Source organism: Pseudopodoces humilis, chromosome 13 (assembly GCF_049639895.1).
Source record: "Pseudopodoces humilis isolate 2021_Gansu_Grassland_sample_001 chromosome 13, ASM4963989v1, whole genome shotgun sequence".
Taxonomy (NCBI): Eukaryota; Metazoa; Chordata; class Aves; order Passeriformes; family Paridae; genus Pseudopodoces; species Pseudopodoces humilis.
In genome coordinates, this window is record NC_142212.1 from 14,187,365 (window position 1) to 14,208,277 (window position 20,913).

Consider the following 20,913-nt stretch of genomic DNA (forward strand, 5'->3'; position numbering starts at 1 on the left):
ATAATTCTAGAGTGATGTGGGCTTTGGAATTTTTTTTTTTGTCATAAATGGAGACATTTTATTGAGGGGACAGAAGTTCAAAGTGAAATATTTTCAAATACTCTTTGATCAGCCAGCTCTATTCTTTCTTCCTGTAGAAAGGAAAGAAACAAAAGACCAGGCTTGGATTGTTGAGTCGGATGGCGAATTTTAATTTTGCTTTCTGTCTCCAGAGAAAAATGAAGCGATTTTGTAGGGGCAGGTTTGTGGTGAAAACAAATGTGCTGCTGCTCTGTAGGGGAGCAGGGTACTGAAGGCACCTTTGGGTGCTGGGGAGTCTGGAAGGGTGTTGTTTTTTGGGGCAGCTGATGGTGTGAGGTATGGAAAACTGCTGGGATAGTTAGCAGGGATGGATAAGCAGCTCTGTTTTGAAGGGCTGTGGTATGTGCAGGCAGCACTGAGATGTGCATCATGGCAGATGGGCAATGAGAAGGCAAGGGATGGGAATACTTGAGTAAGTGGTAATTTCTTCATCATGGGAAAAGAGCTGTTGGAGAGCAGTTTGGGGTGAGAAACAGTCCTGTCATTGTTAGCAAAAGGGTAGAAACCTCAGATTTTACCAGAATTGCACAGGTGCAAAAGGGCCAGGGAGCAGTCACCTCCATGGTAGCTGCTGTCATGCCGAGGGGCAAACACCATCTCCCCCCACAGTTGTCCAGGGCTTGAATAACATCTCAGCTATTTGACTTTGAAAGGCTGGAGAGAACTTCAGCATTAATGGTTTCAAGGTGTTCAAATGTGGTATTACCAGGCTGTCTGCCTGAGACTAACTTCAGCAGCTCCTGGATGCCTGGGTGCAAGGATTCAGATCCTGTTGCTGGATAATGGTTTTGATACTGCAGGGTCTCCCCACTCAGAAGTTTGTCCTTACAGAGCAGATTTGGGGGAAGGAGGAGGATGAGAAAGCTGCAGAGCTTTTCACTCCATCCAGCCTCTTGGAGACTGGAAGGAAGCCTGTTCCCTGCTGTGTGAGCAGCCTTAAAGATAGCCAGGATTTAATGCCAAACATTCAGGAATTCCCAGCATTGGGGGAAGTGTTCTTTGCAGTGAGAAGAGCAGGCTGGGAAGAGTGTTGGAAGAGTCAGTGGACCCCAATTTCCTTCAAGAAAAGACTTTTTATTTGTAAGCAGATTTTTGCTTTCACCTGACTATTAGAGATGACTTTCAAAGTGTTTTTCTTAATGTAGGTAATATCTCTAGAGAAGTTTTACAGCGATGATGATCTCTTTTGTGTGAGAAAAGGCTCCCATTTATTTGTATTCTTCCACTAAACCTACAAAAAATACGTATTTGGCACCTCTAAAGGTATATTTTCCCAGGGACTGGCTGGCTGGAGGGAGCAGTGTCAAAGCACACCAGCATAGTCCTCTGAAATGAGGGAACTCCACTGTGTTCAGGGCTAGCTAAAAGAAATGCCTTTACTCTGTATCCCAGAGAAAGAAAGATGTAAACCTTTGTCACGTTTTTGTGCCTCAACAGAGCACTTTGACTTGCTGAGGGGTTCTCTGCATGTCAGCATTTCACTATTGTATTTTGAAAATTCATTTTCCCCTCATTTTGGAGATTATCAGCCAAGATAAACATTTCCCAAGAAACCCCTCCACAAGCACTACTCCAATAACTCACTTCTAGCAATGTATTTCTCTCAGGGATTTGCAGACACTAAAGGCAATTGACAGTTTGACTTCCAGAAACAACTTGGGGGGAAACACAGCCCAATGAAAAGATAATGGATCTCTGGGTTTTTGCAAGCATGTATGTGGGTGTTGCAGATTTTGTTCCAGCATGTTGTAGACAGGTTGGAGGGTGGATTACAAGATGCTATTTTCAGAAAATAGGACAACCTGCCAAAACAGAGTGCTTTTTTTTTTTTTTTGCCTGTTTTTCACTAGATCCTAGTAAAGGAATGGAGAAACACTAACTCTCATTGAGAATTTTTGGAGGCAGAACTTTATCTGTTATTTATTAATCCACACACTGATCAAAGCCCAGAAGAGGAGATCCATGCTGGTTCATCAATAACATTTGAGTACATTTTTGTGTTAATTACGTGTTCTGTTGGCTTCAAGTCTAAGCCCTGTGTGCATCCCTGTGTGAAGGGAGTGAATCAGACAAGATTAGATCACTCACCCTTCTGCCTGGGCTCTTCTTTGTGCTGGTGGAGTGAGACAGGTCTTTGGGGCAGTTGGCTCTGACCATTTTCATGGTCAAGGATCTTTAGGGGAGCTGAGCTGCTCAAAAAAATGGTGGGTTATGATTAGAAGAAAGCTGTGGTATGAATACTGTGCTGAGGAAGTTGAGGAAGAAAAGGCAGCTTCACATTCACATGGAGAGAGCCCAACTTCTGCTCCCCCATGCACACGTAACAGCTGTAGCTTTGTTCACTGTGTCTGGCTTCATATATTGTTTTCAGAGCAAGGGTAATTAGCATCTGAAAATGTAACTGTTCTTCGCTATTACATGGAACAATGTAAAAATCCCTTTTTTCACTGTAAAACATTCCTGCCCTCTTTTGATCTTGTCAAGCTAGACAATACAGCTGTCTTGTCATCATATTTCCCACGGCAATGGAAAGTTTGCCAAGTGGTAGAAGAAGCCTCAGAAGCCCTTAATTACTGTGACTTCATCAGTGAAACTTGACTGCTTTTGGTGGACTTGCTTCAGATTGAAGTGAATTTGGTGGAATTTGGGCCTGGATGGCTTGGCCATGGCAGTTGCTGTTGACAAAGGGGGTGGTGCTGGTAACAATGAGCAGCGAGGATGACCTCAGTGCAGCTCTGCTGAGTGTGGGGTGCAAGGTCACATTCCAAAGGCAGGAGCTTTATTTCTGAATTAATAGCAATACCCAGGGCAGTACAAGGCAGAAAAAGCCATGGTGGAACTTACAGGGGGAAAGGTTTCCCTAATTAAGTAAATTCATTACCGTTGTGTGCCTTATTTGCATTGTCCATCAATCAGTGAAAATAATTCTTGTTAATGCAGCCTAACAAATGTTAACAAAGTGCAAAGGGTGTGATTGCAAAGGGTCACTCCTGATTTTGTTTAGCAAATGGAGAGTCAAAGGTGGAATGGAGGGGTGGTGTTTGAATTGGAAAAGCAGCAGAAGGAAGGCACTGGCCAAGGGTGACTTGAAAGAAAAAGTGGGGTGTAAACAAAGAGAGATAAGAGAAGATGGAACAAGAGTAAGTCAGAGGAAGTAAGAGACAGAACAGGTAGAATTATATCAAAAGTGGGAGGCAGAGGCAATTAATGTTTTGTGAGTCATCACCAAACCATTCTGCCCCCAGAAAGGCTGACTCAGCAACATCAGTGCGGAAAAAAAATCAGAGTTTTCTTTTGGAGATGTCATTCCAGATCAAAAAGGTTTTGATTAGAGAAACCAGAGTTTCTGTCACTGATCCTCCCCTGCCTAAAAGAAACTTTTCAGATGTATCATGTAAAGTCAGCATCCACCCTTACCACCGCAGGGCTTGGCTCTCTCACTTCTCTTCCCTGTCACAGCTTCTCTTCCCAGGTCTGAATCATGGTCTGTTTTGGGGCCCTTTGCACAACAGAGATCTCAGTTGTTTTGCCATAGGTGAGGTGGCCACAAGAGGCATCAATTAGTGCACATCCTCTTAGATTTCCTCAAGGAAATCTAAAAAAAAAAAAGCAAGTGAATAAAAATACCTTGATGGAAGAAGGTTTCTGTGATCTCGTATCCCTGACAGGTGCCTGGCCACAAAAGCACTACTGAGAAGGTACAAGTGTGGTGTTAATATATGAACATTTTTTTCTGTCTTATGATTCAGAACCAAGGTGCAGTCAGGAAAACAGAGAATAGAAAAGGAAAATGGTCTCCCTTGCTTTACCATGTATTGTAAAGGCTGGTGGTTGTGAGGATGAGACTGGGCTGTGTTGACAGCGGACAGAGGGGCAGGGGTGGGCAGCAACTCCAAGTCTGAATCTTGATAGAAACATTCCGTAAGTTATTTCCTCTTTGGTGTGCACAGGAGTTTGAGCTGCTACTTGCAACAACACATGTGGTCCAGTCTGCACTTCAGGGCTTCTGGGGAGGGAAAGAAAACAACACTATAAAGACATGTTGTACACAATAAAATGCATGCAGAATTGCCTTGTTCTTCTTTTCCCCAAAGCACTTGGATTGTATTTAATGTAGCTCAGCCCAGTTTCACAGTGCTTGTGCAAGTGATGTGAAAGGAGGTGGTAGCAAAAGCATAGAGCTCTCCCCACTGCAGCAAAGCCTGGCTTTTGCTGGGTTCAGCTACAGAAACAGATCCCACATCATTTAGGGCAGCAGGGCCCTAAAACCGCAGCTGTGGTACCTGAGTGTGGCCCTTCAAACACAGCAAATGCCATGAGTTATTGAAGAATCAGAAATTTGAAGGTTTGGACTAACAATAACAACCAGCCAAAGAAACCCCTCCTAGCCTTGACCGTTGAGTTGCGAAGGCTGGGCTGACAAGGAGACTCTTGGTCTGCTGGTGGGCAGAAGCAGACAGCAGTACCCACCTCTGGCTCTGCACACCATTGCTGTTGTCCTTCCTGCCCCAGACTGCAGCTCCATGGGCTGGGTGGGGTGTGAAACCTGCCTTGAAGCTGGCCTTGAGCCCTGATGAGGACTGAGGACAGCCTTTGGCTGCACAGCACTGCATTCCCCTGGGGAAGGAGGGAGGGATGGGCCATGTTTCTTACTGATCCAGAGCCCCACAAAGCCTTCCACAATTTTCAAGGTACTTTGAAACATGGTTTTGTTCTGTGTTAGTACAGCACCCAAGCAGCTTTGTCGTGGTTAGACACTAGCCAAAGAAAAATTGTGTGCCCTTTGTCTTGATTTTCTTCTTAAATCTGCTATCACAGAGCATTACCAACCTCTGTAACTGGCCCAGCCATGGCCAGAAGCATGTCCATGTTCAGAGCCCTGAGGGATTGGCTCTGCTGGACGTGGTGGAAGCTTCCAGCAGCTTCTCACAGAAGCCACCTCTTTGGCCCCCCACTACCAAAAAACAGCCTGTGCAAAACCAACACACAGCTGTAAAAGGAAAGCAGAGAAATCTTCCTTTTTAGACCATGCAAATCATGCATTTCAAATCTTTCCATTGTTGTGGTATTGGTTAAAACAATACCACTTTCTCTCCAGACTGCAAAACTGGCATGACAGGCACTAGGAAATCTTACTTCTTCTTTTATCCCCCAGTTTTAGAAAATAACAATAAGCCCGGATGAAAAGTGTGTGTGCAGTGATGCCAGGAAACAGTAAAGTCAGGAAACTGATCATGAACATTAGGATCTATCTTATGTTTTCAGATTTCATCAGGCTTTGTTGGCTTTATGCAAGAAAGGTGATTCAGCCACTGCTCATCTCTGCAATCTGGGCATACTTGGTTTTTGTTTTCATCCCACCACTACTATGATGACAGGGAATAAAACCTCTGAGGCAAATAACTGGCGTTATTCATCAACCTCTGATGAAAAGGTCCTGCCTACATTTAGGTACATTTAATCGGGACCAGCAAAAGCAAAAAGTCATCCAATCTTCCAATGTCCATTAATCCGTCTTCTGTGATTTCTTTTGTGGGTACTTTGTTTTCCTCTGGGGAATTAACTTTTTATTTAGCCAAATACAGTTATGGCTGCTGATGCTGCCATTGGCTTGCTGTTGCACACATTAATTGCCATTGAGCAGAGGAATGTCTCCCAGAAGGCCTAATCCTTTCTCAGCACCAGATCATCAGTTTTTTAATTGCTGCTGGCTTCGTCCCCTCCACTCACCCTGTGTGGAGCAGAACAACATGATCCCTCATTGGGCTCCACATCTCCAGTGATGAGAATCTGGGCCGTACAACAGGACCTGCCAAAATGACCCCTCCATGTGTCCTCTTTCTTTTTCTGTGTCAGAAATTAAAATTATTACAGAAAAAAGTCTCTTGCTGGAGCTTCCAGACAGAACTATTAATCTGTTTAGATGTGACTGAGTTTATCAGCTCAGTCACTGATAAACACTATGTGAATATCAAGTTAGGACTTAGGTTGCTTAAACCAGTGCATGCAGACTTTTTCTTTGATCCAAGTTGTGTATTTCTGCTGCAGCTTGATTTTAAAAGCCTGTAATGTAGAAGCACTATGTAGCCTGCAGCCCTGTGGGCTAACAGCACAGGTAGCTCTACATTAGACAATTTTATGCAAGGAATTTGTGAACATCCAAACATGGATATCCTATGGGCTTAGTACTGAGGATAAGACCTGTTTTCTTCTGCCTGGATTGTAAGAATTTGAGAATCAAATTGTTTCTCATGTTATCCTTTTTCAGTTGTTGCCATGGCAAAACCCCAGAGAGGAGAGGGAGGGTTGTACCAAACCACTGGAATATAAACTTTTCTCTGGGATTAATTAAAAGATGTGTTCATGTGCTCAGTCTCACCTTGGCACTCACAGGGTTCTGAGGAGCACTACCCACAGGTGCCAGTTATTCACAGGGGTCAAGGTGCATCAGGAATGAAACAGAGCAAATGTATTCATCTTTATTCAGATGACAGTTTCCATTTTCTGTACTTCACCTGCTGCTCTATGGGATGTTTTCCAGGTTGCATCAAGTGAATTTTGAGGCTCCCACTTGTGAAGGCAAGCGCCGGGAAACACTCGCCTTGATAGGGGACTTCTCCTCTTCAGCCGAGTTCTTCGTCACCATCGCGGTCTTCGCCTTCCTCTACTCGCTGGCTGCCACCGTGGTTTATATCTTCTTCCAGAACAAGTACCGTGAAAACAACAGAGGGCCTTTAATTGTAAGTGTTTACAGCATTTGCAGTGTTTTCAGGCATAGGTCTTCAGCTCTTGCTTTTTCAGTTGTTGAGGTTTTGGCATGGTCTGGGAGATCGAGGTGTCCTGCTGCCCAAAACATCTCTGCATTCACCTGTTTTTTATCTTAATGGTGATTTAATATTTTAACAACAAAGGTAATGGAGGCTGTATGCAGGAGAAGTTTAGTCCTATGTATACTTGTGAAATTCTGTGCTTCTCTCCTGCTGCCCAGAGGATGATCACACAAATGATGAACATGTAGCAGGATTGGCATCTCAGCCCTATGTCTGTGATAGTAGAGCTTTATTGGTGGGGAAAAAAGGGAAGAGGAGATCTTAAGCATTGTCCTAGCAGACAGATGAAGCCATGCCCCTGATCAAAGCCTAGCCCGGGAGATTGCTTATTGCTAATTAATGCAGGGTTAAGCCAAATTATTTTGCTTTGAAGAATGCTATGGCTGTATTCCTAGCATGACACTGAGCTCCCAGCATGGTTCTCCACACTGGTTTATGAGCTTTCCAGTTATCATTGTCTGCACCCATCAAACTGTGTCTGTTTATGCTTTTATTTTTATTTTTACTGATTCCTGAAGGCTTGTGATAAAAAGCAAGTGCTGCTGTGCATATATTTGCTCATAAATTGAGACTGTAAAGCCAGTGAGGGCTGTTTTGGTCCAGTTGTCTGTTGCCTGTCAGTACATTTTGGCCCATGATGCACTCCATGGTCTTGCTGGGCAGCCAAACACTGGGTGCTGACCCTCCCCTGAATTTGGGTCAGGTCTCTGTATCTGTGGGCTGTAGAGTTGCAGCACAGTCTCCCTTTCATGGACAACCCTCTTCTTCATGACTGCAAGGAGAAGGTTACTAAGGAAAAGAAAATACTTCTCTGAAGTCTTGGTGTGAAGGTGGGTGGAGTTTATCAAGGACCCATGTAAGGAAAAAGTTAGCTCTGGATTTCAGAAAATTCTAAAATTTATGAAAGACAGAAACCAGACATTTTGCTGAAACTTAAGTGGCTAAAAGCCACCAGTAAAGAATATCAGAAACATATAATGGGAAGAAAAATAAATCACCAGTGCAGAAAAGCTGAATCTATTAAAGGAAGTAACTACAATAACAGCCAGCAAAAGATTAAACTGGAGGAAGGTAAACTTCGCATCTTGGGGGTTTGAGGGAAAGATTTTCCTGCTACAGGGAGATGTGAACTATTCTTTTGAGTTTGCATAATTCAAAACTGATGAACTTTTACCAAAAAAGTTCTCTTTCCATATCAAAGGAAATGAATCCACTTCATTTGGGGTTTCTTTGGTGTCATGGTTTGATACAGGCCAAATGCCAGGCACCCACAAGAGTCATTTACTTACCCTCTTCTGCTACAGTTGGACAGAGGAGAGGGAAAAAAAGAAAAGTAATTAATGTAGGGTTCATGAGTGGAGATAAGGATTGGGAGAAAAACACTCTGAGGGCAAAATGAGCTCAAATTTAAAGGTATAAATTTATCATTAACAGAGTGAGAGGAGGATAATAATTCAAATAAGAAGTAAAATAAGCCCTTAAAACACTCTTTTTCCTGCAGCCACTGACAGCTCAGGGAGACAGGACATGGGAGTTTTGGTCAGTTTGTCACTCAAGATCTTCTGTTCGCTCAGGGAGAGGAGACTTTTTTCTCCTATTCCACGAGTCCCTCCCACGGGCAAACAGTCTTCCCAAAACTGCTCTGGTGTGGGTCACTTGTCCATGGGGTGCAGTCCTCGAAGGATGGGCTGCTCTAGTTTGGAGCAGAGGCCCTCTGTCTCTCTATCTCTGGGAGCAGGGCCTCTGTCTCTGTTCGGGGCTCCACTGGATCTCAGCTTTCTCTGCCATCCACCCGCTCCAGCCTGAGCGCTTTTCCCACGGGCTGCGAGTGCATCTCTGCATCCCCCGTGGACTTCCTGCATTCCGAGGGGACAGTTTGTTTCACCGTGATCCTCCCCACGGCCTGCAGAGGAATCTCGGCTCCGACACTTGGAGCGCCTCCTCCCCCTCTTTCTTTTCCAGTGACCTTGGTGCCGCCATGTTGTTTTCCCTCACACCTCCTCACATCCTCCTCCTGTCTGACTGGAAGAAAACCGCTGCTTGTGGGTACCATTGCCATCAAGTTCCACTAATTCAAAGGTTCTTGCAAGGTCCCACAGCACCGAGGAGTTGGTCTGGCCTTGGTTCGGCGTCGGGGAATCGCTCGCCACGCTTCCGCAGCAGGCCAGGCGGCCCCGCCGCCGTGGCGCGGGCAGTGGCGGCCACCGCGGCCCCGGCGCTGTTTAACGCCTCTCCTCGTGCCGGGTGCTGGGAAGGGGAAGCCGCTGCCGGCCCTGCCCTTCTGCTCGTGGTGGGGCTGCCCAGGGGCGGCCAGGCAGGCACAGCTCGCCGCGGGCCGCACCGAGATGGCCCTGGCAGTGGTGCCTCGCCACTCCTGGAAAAACTGCCCATACAAGTTTTGATTTTCTTCTTAAATGCCATCACAGAGGCATTACCAACCTCTCTGACTGGGCCAGCAGCATGTCCATCTTCAGAACCAACAGAGACTGGCTCTGTTGGACATGGTGGAAGCTTCCAGCAGCTTCTCACAGAAACCAAATCTGTGGCCCTCTCCCAGTACCAAAAACCAGCCTGTGCCAAACCAGCACGTTGGGACCTTGAGGAAATGTAAGGAAATCCTCACAGAGGAGACAAAGAACAGGCAAAATAAAGGGTATCTTGCTTCTTCTTGGTATCAAGTAAGATCTCATTTCAAACTATCTCATGAAAGGATTTGTTACAGAATTCTTCCATCTTAATTTTCTTACGGAAAAGGATTCTTGTTTTTGACCAACCACATTTTCCACTGTAGCAATAGAAAAAGGAAAGAGAAACGATAGTATTAATATGTCACATGATGATGTGGCCATGTCTTGCCTTTGTCCAGGACTTCCCTGAAACTGCTGCTGCAGTCGTGTCTGTCACAGGATGCATAGCACAATCCGCTACATCATTAATGTCACACTGACTTAATTTGTTCTGTGTAATGGATTGTAATTGAATCTACAGGTTAAATTTAACCAGTGTCTGTTACCAAAGCCTCTGTTTGTATTTTCCCAGTATTTAATCCAATTCTATATGGCCTTATTTTTTCAGAATATAAAGATGCTTTTGAGTTTGTCTTACTGGTGAGTGGTTCTGGGAATGGCTGAGGGTTATGGTCAGGTTATGCCTGACAGGAGACGAGTCCCATCTTCCCCAGCCAAATGCTCCTGCAGCTCCTGTGCACTACATGCTCTGTTGTATTTGGTATTTTTAGCAAAAAAGAACCTTTTCTGCCTGGAGCACATCCTTGCTGGTTTCCCTGGACACTGTCCAATGCAATGATTGCAGCACCACAGCCTGGCTGAGGACAGGTGTTGAGTTCCTCTGTGCAGTGGAGTTGTAGGGAAAATGCAGAGCCCCAGAGAGAGGAAAAGCTGGCAGCTGGAGCCAGGAGGGATTCAGTGGTCAAGGAAAAAGAAAACTCGGAGTGAAAACCAGTTTCTCAGGGCTGCAGTGCTCACCTACAGGATGTCACACACTCTGTGAGGGAGGCAGGCAGTGTGTCCTCCAGCTCCAGGCAGATGCTGCTCGGAACTGACGTGTATCAGATCAGATGTGTGAGTATGTCTCATCCCTGAGATTGTTACTTCCAAAGAAAAGTGCTGCAGAAATCTGTGGTGCAGCACGTGTTGGTGCAGCAGACAAGGCAGCCCTTGCTCTGTTTCATCACCAGGCAGGATCAGTGCATCAGGCATCTTATCCAGACTACCAGTTTTCTCTCATAGTGAAGACTTTGAAGATGATAGTTTCATCCATCCTTGCTTCTGCTGCAGTGACTGATCACAATTTCATAGTTAAAACCATTCCTGTTTTAAGCCTTGTATTTCCTCTTGGCTTCATATTTTTTCAGTCTGGGATGACATCTGCCTTTAAGCAGCACTCTCTCAGAGCTGCCTTTTCTCCTGACAAATTTTCAGGATTTGAAAAATGAGTATGACAGGAGAAGCTGAGAGAGGAAAAAACCCCTTTTGCTTGAAATTTTATAATATTTTTTCAAAAGGTCCCTGCACAGGCAGTCACAGACAGAACACTGTCAATACATTGCCAAATTGCAGAAGCCTGACTGGGTGCAGAAGATACGATTATTAGGAATTTAATGACCATTAAGTCACAAGAAACTTGCAGGGAAAACTTCAGTCACAAATGTTTCAAGTTTACTTTGTTTATACAGATACAGGGATATGAGCTGGATGTGCTGAGATCTCAGTGAAGCATCACTTTAACTGTGGAAAAATATTTTAGCATTCAGTGTGGAGTGAGGCATGATAGCAAGGAAATATTTCCAGTGGGAGAAGCAGTTAACTCCTTCCCTGTCTGTTTGGATGGCAGTGGTGTGTTTATTCACTATGCAGTAAACCATTTCTGTTGCTAATGTTGTTTGTCAGGTTTTGGGGATAAAAATCTTTGTTTTGGTCGCACAGGGCCCTGGTTGTGTTACTTATCCACTCCCACAGAGGGAGCAGCAGTGAGATCTTGCACTATGCACCCTCTGCTTCCCTTGCTGGCTCCCTTGAGGGATCATCCGAGGGGGTTCCTACAGATAGATGAACCTAAGAGAGGACCTTGGATTCCCAGTTTCTGAAGGAACAAGGAGCAGGTTACCAGGGATTCAGTACCTCATAGAAACCTGTCATGTGTTTCTGAGCTCTGCAAACCACAGCTGTGATTTTCATTCCATTGCAAACTCCCACGGTGCACGTGTGCAGTGAGGAGCTGGGGTCTCACCTTGGTGGGTACAATGAGGGCAAGGCGGCTTCTCAAGTGACTGATTAGTGCTCAAGAGCCAGAAACTTTTAAAAGAAATTAATTGGAGGTGGTGACTTAGATTTTAAAGGATGTGATGTATAAAATGCCTCCAGTTTTCAGTACATCCCCATCTCTCAGACCAAACTAATCTAAGCTGGTTTCCACTTGTTTAACACCACATACCTGGAGAGGAGCTGCACCCTGGGACTGCCAGCCCAGGCACCTGTGTTGGTGCTCTGCTTCAGGTCTATACATTTGGAGCTTCTTGCAAGTAGAGAGTAACCAACCCAGCTGTGCTGAAATTTTCGGGGATCAGGGATGGGATGCTTCCATATGTCTCTCAGAAAAGAAAGAATAGTCACAGTCAATGGGTATCAGTCCCCATCACTCAGACTTCTTACTTTTCCTATGGTTTCTTTGCCCCATATGCGCTCTATTTAAAATCCACATGCTGACAGCCCTATGTGCCTTCAGGTTTTTCTCTGAGAAGTTATAGCTTGGCCATGAGAAACCACATGCATTCATGTATAAATGTAAATCACTTTATTAATATTCCAGTCAATTAATATAAAAGCATAAAATTATTCAGCCAAGAAAAGTGACTGACATAGCCCTGAAAAGATATATTTCATTTTTATAGTGATTACTTGATAATCTCATTCTTGTGGTGCATAAAGATGCTTATATCTTAAGAAGATGAGATCTTTCCTTTGCATCTGGAATCCCATGAATAATCACATTATGCAAAAAGGCATTTGGTTCTTTACATATGTTGCAGATCAAATGAGTTAAGTACACCCTGGTCTGCTCTTTGGATGCTTCTTTGATTAAACATGTTGTCCTTCCTCACCAGTGTCCAGTTGTCTAAAATAAAGAGCCATCTATAAAAACAAAGACTGGATTCTTTGCAGTTGAAAAATGAAATTAGGAAGAACCTGAATATTTCTTTGCATTTCAAAGAGCTGTTTCAGCCTGCTCTTGTCATCTCCTTTTAAAGCACAAGCCAGGGTGACCTTGCTGTACATGCTGGTGCCTCCCAAAAGGCTCTGCACTTCCCTGCCAGAAGCAGGCTTGCAAGGCCTTAAACTATTGCAAGAAGGATGTAATTCTTTCAAAGCTTCATTCGGCAGAAAATCTGGGGTGGGACCTCGTTCAAACCAAAAAAGAGCTAAAATGCCACTGTAGGAAGGCGTTTGCTGCCTGCGGCAATCTGCTGTTGGCCGCTTTCCCGGCTGGGACCAGGGCTGTGGCTCTTGCTGGGGTAGTTCTTGAATTTTTAGGATGGTTATCACTGTGAAAGCAAATCCTCTGAGTGGTTTGCCTCTGCTGGGTAAAGAAATCTCCCTCTTCTGCTGCATGGCTGGCCATGAAACCTGTTGGCAATGCTAGACAGGCACTAGGAGGGTTTCTGGACCTCAGCATTTGAGGGGCTGCTCCCTTGGGGGCTGTAAATGCGTGAGAGAGCTTTTGCGAATGGAAAGCTTTTGTAGCACGAGCCCTGCATGGAAGCCAGTTACAAGGCATCATCTGCTGCTCTGTGAGGGAGGAGGGATGCCAGGAGCACTCTGGCCAGGCCAGAGCTGAGGTTTTGCCTGTTTCCAGCCATGACAGCCCAAAACCATCCTGCCAGGCTTGGCTGGGAGGGGGAGCAGGGCGCAGAGGGCACACAGGGACATGTGTGTCACAGCCTTCAGGGGTTGATGAAGCCACTGACCAGCTTGGAGCAGATGAAACACGTCCCCTTTCTGAGTGAATGAGCAGCTTCTACAGAGGCTCTTGGTTGGGTGAGGTTGTGCCAGACACTGGGCAATCCAAAACTGTGCTCAGGACGCTTAAGTGACTGTAATGCCCCTTTCAAAGAGGGGCATTTTGCAAAAGCCAGTAAGTAGCTTGTTAGCAAGGAGAAATATTTCAATTATTATGGAAAGAAAAGGCATTCACAGTTCTATTCTAAAATGTATAATATATAAAATTGTTCCAAGTAGGCATTTTTGGCAAACTCATTAATAACAAGTTTCAGCTTGAAAAAGGCAGCAAGAATTTTATTTCTTTTTTCCCGCATACTTCAGGATCTGAAAAAGTCCCTCCTTGTATCCTCAGAGTATTTTAAATTTTGATTTTTGCCTTTCTTTACATGTTCCTATTTTCCTTCTTTCCCAAAGGCATCTGTAGGCACAGCAAAGTATCTCAGCTGCGATCTGAGAGAGAAACTTGGCAATTAGGAGTATAGTGTAATCGTACAACAATACACACTGAAGAGATCTGTAGACACCACTTTAAGAGAGCAACTACAAAAAAATTACTTTGTTCCGAAGGAAAAAAATACTCACCCATGCTGTAGGGATATTAAACATTGAAATGCAAGATTTGTTTTAGTATGCAGGCACTCTGGCCTTAATTACCAAGGAGAAATTCCCCAGATAGACATTAAGCCACAGAACAGCTTAGCTTGAAATTCACTTTTATTTTCAGCATGTCATTATCTTGTAACTCTGTTCCACCCAGAGCTGTGAAAATGTTCACAGAGCCAGAGCCAGAAATGCAAACCCACTTGAAAACAAGAGAGGTTCAAGTTCCAGCCAAAGCTAAAGGTTCACAAAGATTCAAAATAAATAGGAAGATGCAAGTTCTCTCTAGTCATAGAAACATACATTTTGCTCCTTGCATTGCACAGAGAAAGAAAAAGTACTCCGAGAGCCTGAGTCTGGCCATGTAGCCTTGATGACAACACCTACTGAAGAAATCCCAGTGTTCCATTAGCTTTTCTGTCCTGTCTCCTTGGCCAGCTGTTGGCCAGCTAGTGGACAGGCTGCACAGTTCCCTCTTTGAGTCCCACTGTGCCATCTTTCACTTCTGGCTGGGTGTGTTTCCTGCACCCAGCCAGACTTTATGGTTTATGGGAGTTCCTCTATACAAGAGCTGATCCTGGCACCCGAAGAGTAAGAACCCTTTCCCCAAGGCTCTGACCTGCTCTGAAGTGTAGGGGAGCTTGCAGCAGGTTTAAGACTTTGTGAACACCCTGGCACAGGGGAGCAGAGGAAGTCGGGAGAAGGCTGGAGCATGGGGTGTGATGGGGAAGACAAAACCTGAGAAATAACATGAAATTGAGGGCCATCCCCTCAAGGGCACAGTGCCTTGGGATGTTCTAGAAGGGCTTCCAGCCCGGGACATGGGCTATACCAGCAGTCAGACTGCTCCTGCAGATGCAATTATTTGTGCAATGGGCCTCACCAACATGGGGTCAGAGCCTGTAAGCTCAACAGCTGGTGTGTACCCCTGCTGCTGTCACCTGCTTCAAGAATTTCTCTCGCTTTTAAAATTTCTCTCTTTTTAGCAAGTTTTGATCTCCTGTGTTGCATTAGTTTTAGTCAGTTTGTCTCTGTTTGCATCAAATTTCTACCTGCTGTTAAGCATGTCTTTAATTGGAACACCAGTGCACTGATTACAGAGCTGGATTTTGTTTGCTCCAAGTGTGGTGGCCTTGAGAGAGTTGCTTGTCATTTGGAAAATACATTCCCCAAAACTCTGCTGTGTCCCCATCTCTTGTGTCAGTCTGAAACTGCAGGAGGGCTTGGCATCTGGGTTGATAGCATGTCAAACCTCACAGCAAATAAAGAGCATCTCCCATCATCATCCACAGCTCAGCAGACACCTTGTGTTTCTACCAGCTGGAATTTTTAGGAAATGTTTGCAATTGAACTGTTGCCTCTAGGAATCTGTTTCTCATTCACTGCTAAGGCATATGAGATACAATAATTTCTTTTGCTGGAAATCTCCCTGAGAAGAAAAATTACTATGGGCTATATGCCTCTTCCCACACGGAGTCCCTTCGGGTGTTAAGGGAGTTGTCAGCTCCTGGGCTTCACGCTCTTCAAGAGAGCCCATGTGGACAGCATGAAGGAGGTCAGAGGAACTCAGAGCTCGGTGGCAGACATAGGCCTGCCGAAAACAAATTGTTAAAAGAGAAGGATGTATCCTTTGGGAAAGCATCCAAGCACAGTTAATTTAAGCCCATCTGCGTCAGTGGAGACATCCTTTGTTCATGGCTCGCTTGTGCGGCGGCTTTATCGGCTGGTGCCTCTTCCGGCGTGACGGAGGCTCGCGCCCTCCACCCCTGTGGTGCCACGGAGAGCTCCTTCCCCAAATGTCAGGTGTGCTTGTAGATGAGAATGGTGTTTCCTAGGGGTTGCTTATTTCTTTGAGAATCAACCTGAAATGCTGGGTTCTTAATGAGTGTTTTCCCTTCTTTCCGCACACACCTTTATTTTGCAAGGGGGAAGGGGAAGCAGCCCCATGGGAGGTGGGATATCAAGACGCAGCGATGCAGTTAGTGGTATGTTAGACTTTGGCACCTCTGCCATCTGTTGTGGGCTGACAGATGGGATGAAATATGACAGCAGAAAGGCTCTTCTGTTTTAGCAAGACACAAGAAAGCTTGAAAAATCACACCTCCTCCCTCCTTTCCCCCCAAACCCACACAACAACAGTGTCACTTGGCCACTTGTTCTGGCTAAGACAAGGAGAAGTTTATGCCTGTGCATGCTCCTGAGAGTCTTTCGAGGGGAAAGTGAGCAGAGTGGATCAGAGCAGAGCTGCTGGAACCTGGAGGGACCACCCCACCTTCTCCCCTCTTTTCACATGGATGGGAATTAGGAACTAGTGCTCCCAGGGCCAGGGAGGCATCTCTGCTTGGCAAGTCTTGCTGTTTACTTGGTCACTCATGGTAATTAGTGTCTGCTTGGCTTATGCAGCAGGGACATTTGGCCTTACCTGTGGCTGGTGAGAAAATTCCTCATCTGGTACCTGAGAATTAGCCAATTTCAGGTTTTCCCTAAGACAGAAACACTTCCTATTGGAAACCCACCCTGACTGTAGGAGTACCCAGGGCAAGATGCAGCCCTCAGGAGAGCTCAGCTTCTTTACAGGCATGTGTATTTTGTAATTCCTCCCTGTGCATCAGCCTGGTACTGTGAATAGCCACATTTTCAAGGCAACTCAGCATCCTGGGTACCAGCCACATGTTTGTGGGAATCTTGCCTCAAGGCCAGAGGTGCAAATGTCAGCCAAAGGGCTCCACCCCATTAGACATGTCAAGCACTTCTGAAAATTATCTCTATGGGTGATGACAGTAACAAAACCTTCCACTAAGTAATAAACTCTTGGTATTTCTCTCCTCTGACACAAGCTTTCAGTTTTCTGGTGATTTTTAATATTTTTTTCCTTTCCAATGGACACACCAGTATAATGCTTCTAACTAATTTGTCTTTTAGGATTTCATTGTGACAGTGGTCTTCTCATTCTTGTGGCTAGTGAGCTCATCTGCTTGGGCTAAAGGACTGTCAGATGTAAAGGTTGCCACCGACCCTGATGAAGTGCTGCTGCTGATGTCTGCCTGCAAACAGCAGTCCAACAAATGCTTGCCTGTTCGCAGCCCTGTTATGTCCAGCCTCAACACTTCGGTTGTAAGTGACTTTGATTGCTGCTGTTCACCCTTACCTTGCAATGTATTTTCATCTCTTACCCATGTATTGACCTAAACTGACTGGTGTAAACCAGGTAGCTGACATGATTTAATTGGAAGTTCAGGAAAAGGCAGGCTGTGACTCACAGCAGCTCTGCCATGGAGCAGCAGCAGGATGAGTACGCAGGGTTGGGATGGGGAAAAGGCAGTGTCTGTTCAAGTGCATTGATTGCCGCTCTGCTTTTAATTTACTCACTGCAGCTCTTTTGCAAAGGGGTCTGTGTGCTCCTTTAGGAAGGAAAGGTTTGTGCCTTACAGATTCCTCTGAAAAGCCTCAAAATACCAACATAAAATTTGACTTCAGCATGTTAAGGAAACAAACACAAAAATTCCCTCTGGGCCACCTGACCAGTTAGGATCTCTCTTTTTAATTAGTTTCTTTCAATTTTATCTTTACACAATTTCTTTAAACTAGATTATGTTTTCAAACAACAACAAAAAATTTCGGTCTAAAACTCAAGCATTTTTTTGGAGACAAAAAGCAAAGCAGACACTTTGTGAGCTACAGCTAAGGGAGGTGAATTTGTGAATTTTCTCCAAAGCTGAGAAAATTTTCCAGCAGATTTTGGGAGAATCATAGAATCATTTAGGCTGGAAAAGATCTCTTAAGATTATAGAGTCCAACCACTAAGCCAGCACTGCCAAGTCCAGCACTAAACCATGTCCCCAGGTGCCACATCTACACTTACCCCACAGATGGTCACCCCACCACTTCCCTGGGCAGCTTGTTCCAGTGCTTGACAATCATTTCAGTGAAGAGATTTTTTTTTTCTAATAATCAATCTGAGCCTCCTCTTGCACAACTTGAGGCCAGCTCCTCTTGTCCTTGGGAAGGAGGGGTTGGGAACAGCTTTGCCTTATCCCAGGACCGTGCAGGGTCCATAACATTAGGTTGAGCTGTGTGACTGTGGCTGCTGGTGACGAGCTCCTCTTCTTCCCACCCAGGTCTTTGGCTACTTGAACTTTATCCTCTGGGCAGGCAACATTTGGTTTGTGTTTAAGGAGACGGGCTGGCATTCCTCAGGCCAGCGGCACCCTGCGGACACCATGGAGAAGCAGCCTGGTGGCTACAACCAAGGTGGCTACAACCAAGACAGCTACGGGCCCGCTGGTGGCTACAACCAGCCAGGCTCCTATGGCCAGGTGGGTGAATATGGCCAGTCCCAGAGCTATGGGCAGAGCGGGCCAACCTCCTTTGCTAATCAAATTTAGGGTTTGATTGAGGACGCAGCGCAAGCTCTTGCATCCCTCACAAGTAGAGAGTTTAACAGGTCTCAAGTTTCAGTGGCACCAGATTTTTAAGGGTTCTACATAAATTAATACTACAACAGGGTGTTTAATGTCCATTGAAGGTCTAAGCCCACCTCCTTTGGCAGATGAGAGGTGGCCAGTTGGCTGGAGTTGGCCTTTCTTTCCCTGACTAGCCAGACACAGGGGATGTGCTCCTTGCCGGTGACCTGGAGTTGCTGTTGTAGTACGTACTGTAGAGATAACTTTATGGTAGTTTTGTATGTGTTAAGATGGTAGAAGCTTTTTGTAGCCTCAAGTCTGTAGTATTTAATATGCATAATATAATTGAATTTCCTTCTGCATTTTGGTGAAAAACAAAAGTGTTTTACTATGATTTCTACAAATTATTCTGTATATCCATGCATGTAACATTGCACCTAAATTTTCAAAACTGCCTGTCTGTGACTCTTCAGAGCATTTGTTTTGGTTATACCTTTTTGTTTCAGAAGATTTTACTATTATTTCAGTTAACTGAGTCATCCATCTGTAATTTAGTGCATGGATAAGCATTTTCATACTACCAAATGTCTGGACTGTGTAAATGGAACTTCTCGACTTCTGCCACTACGTTTTGTTAAATGTCTGTTTAAAAGAAGTATGCATCTTTTATATATTTTGCAGAGTTGAATATATGGCTTACCCAAGTTCTGAATGCTTTGTAACTAAACTGTTTTTCCTTGAAATGGCATTCAGTAGTATATATGGTACTTGACCAATGTTTATTCCATTTAACTCAGCTAAGTATTCCTTCTATAAATCACTATTTCTATGGATGTTTTGTGAATCTTTTAACGTGAGCTGTGGAGAATAAGGACCAAGTAACTGTGTTATATGTTTACAAAGGTATTTATTTAACTAAGATAACAGAGGTGCAGATATCAGTATATAAAATCATGTGAAAACGCCCTGTTGCTTGATACAGCAACATGAAAACCGCACGTATTGTTGTGACCTTACAAAGCATAAATATTCCTTTATGCCCTCTAATGAGAAGAAAACCTTTCTGTCCGTGCTGTTTCAAGATTGTTAGATATCCCTCTGTTAGGTTGCTGCTCTGAGCGCTAGCTTGGTGCTAATGGAGAATGTAACTGGATTGACCAAATAACCCAGGCTCAGAGGAACTCATCCTAAAAGAGCCAGACTTGTAGCCTGTTTGGATTCCTCCCTGGGAAATTCAGCCCTCCCTCACTACAGCATATGGGATGCATTGACACAAATGAAAGCCTGAAGCACAATGTACTAATCAAAACTGATCATCTGCATTTCTAGATCAAAGTGTATCAGTATATAATCTTATTGTATGAGCTGTAATGTTGAAAGCATCTTAGCTTAAAACAGCTTAGTCTCTTCTATGATTGTTGTAACCAATTTATGGCTACTCAGTGGATGAATCTATATTGTGATATCTATTTGACCCTAATAAAGTTATTGCATACAATGCATGTTTTCAGAGTATGTTAATATTGAAATGTCACTGCCAAATAACAAAGATAACCATTAAAGAAAAATAACTATTCCTGTGCCTGACCTTATTGGTCACATTCTTACTGTTTTCCAACACTTTTATGGGGATTGTTTTAATGTACAGTGGAGTATGACACTTCTGCAGACACCTGTCATTAAAGGTCAGTACCACAAACTTTTTTAAAAAATTAAAAGTGTGCAGTTTAATACCTGCCTGCCTCTTTACCTCTATTTCCACTGCCAGTAGGACTAGTCCAGTACTGTGGAACCATCCCAGTTCTGAGGATTGCTGGAAAGCTATGTGTGATTTGTAGAGAAAACAAACTGGAATATCTAAATGTACTCCTATTCCAAATGAGGGCAAAATACAATTTTCTGGGTTAGTGAAAAAGGTTATTTTGGCTCTTGGTTAATTTGTTTGGGGTTTTTTTGTTTGTTTGTTTGTTTCTTTGGGTGTTTTTTTTTTGTTTTTGAGGTTGGTTGTTTGTTTGTCTGTTTGGGAGAGGTGGGTTTTTTGTTGGTTGGTTGTTTTTCTTCTTTTAAGTTTGGAAAAAACTTAGACATCAGCAAGTCAGAAGAAACTGAAATGTGTGTGTGGCAAGGGGTGTGATGGGATGTCTGCTCCTCATACCCTCTCCCACATAGTCCTGCTTCTACTGGTTTTTTTGTTATTGTTGTTCTTTTGAATTCCCTTTCTATAAATTGATTATGAATATCCCAAACTAATGTCCCATATATAAGCTTCTCCACTAGAAGAAGTTTTTGTGTCAACTAGCTTTCTTTTCATTAATTTTTCCTCCCAGATCAGCAGGATCCCATTCCTAAACTTTACTGTCCAATGCTGAGGGATGGAAATTAGTTTTTCTTTTGTTTATTCCTGCATTTCAAACCAGATTAAATTCTTGTGTAACCATGTGAACACAGGACTGCAGTTTTCTGGAGTTCACACCCCTGAAG

At 44.3% G+C, this 20,913-nt stretch overlaps 1 protein-coding gene across 4 annotated transcripts in view; it reads left to right on the forward strand.

Moving 5' to 3' along the window:
* SYNPR (synaptoporin) overlaps positions 1 to 19,930 on the forward strand; it is a 99,708-nt gene extending 79,778 nt beyond the window's left edge. For all 4 annotated transcript variants that reach the window (XM_005522018.3, XM_014251786.2, XM_014251784.2 and 1 more), the window contains 3 exons: positions 6,623 to 6,821; positions 16,952 to 17,143; positions 18,148 to 19,930. In XM_005522018.3, coding sequence (XP_005522075.1) covers positions 6,623 to 6,821; positions 16,952 to 17,143; positions 18,148 to 18,414 — 658 coding nt within the window. In that variant the 3' untranslated portion in view covers positions 18,415 to 19,930. The remainder of the gene's footprint in view (positions 1 to 6,622; positions 6,822 to 16,951; positions 17,144 to 18,147) is intronic.
* The last annotated feature ends 983 nt before the right edge of the window (positions 19,931 to 20,913 follow it).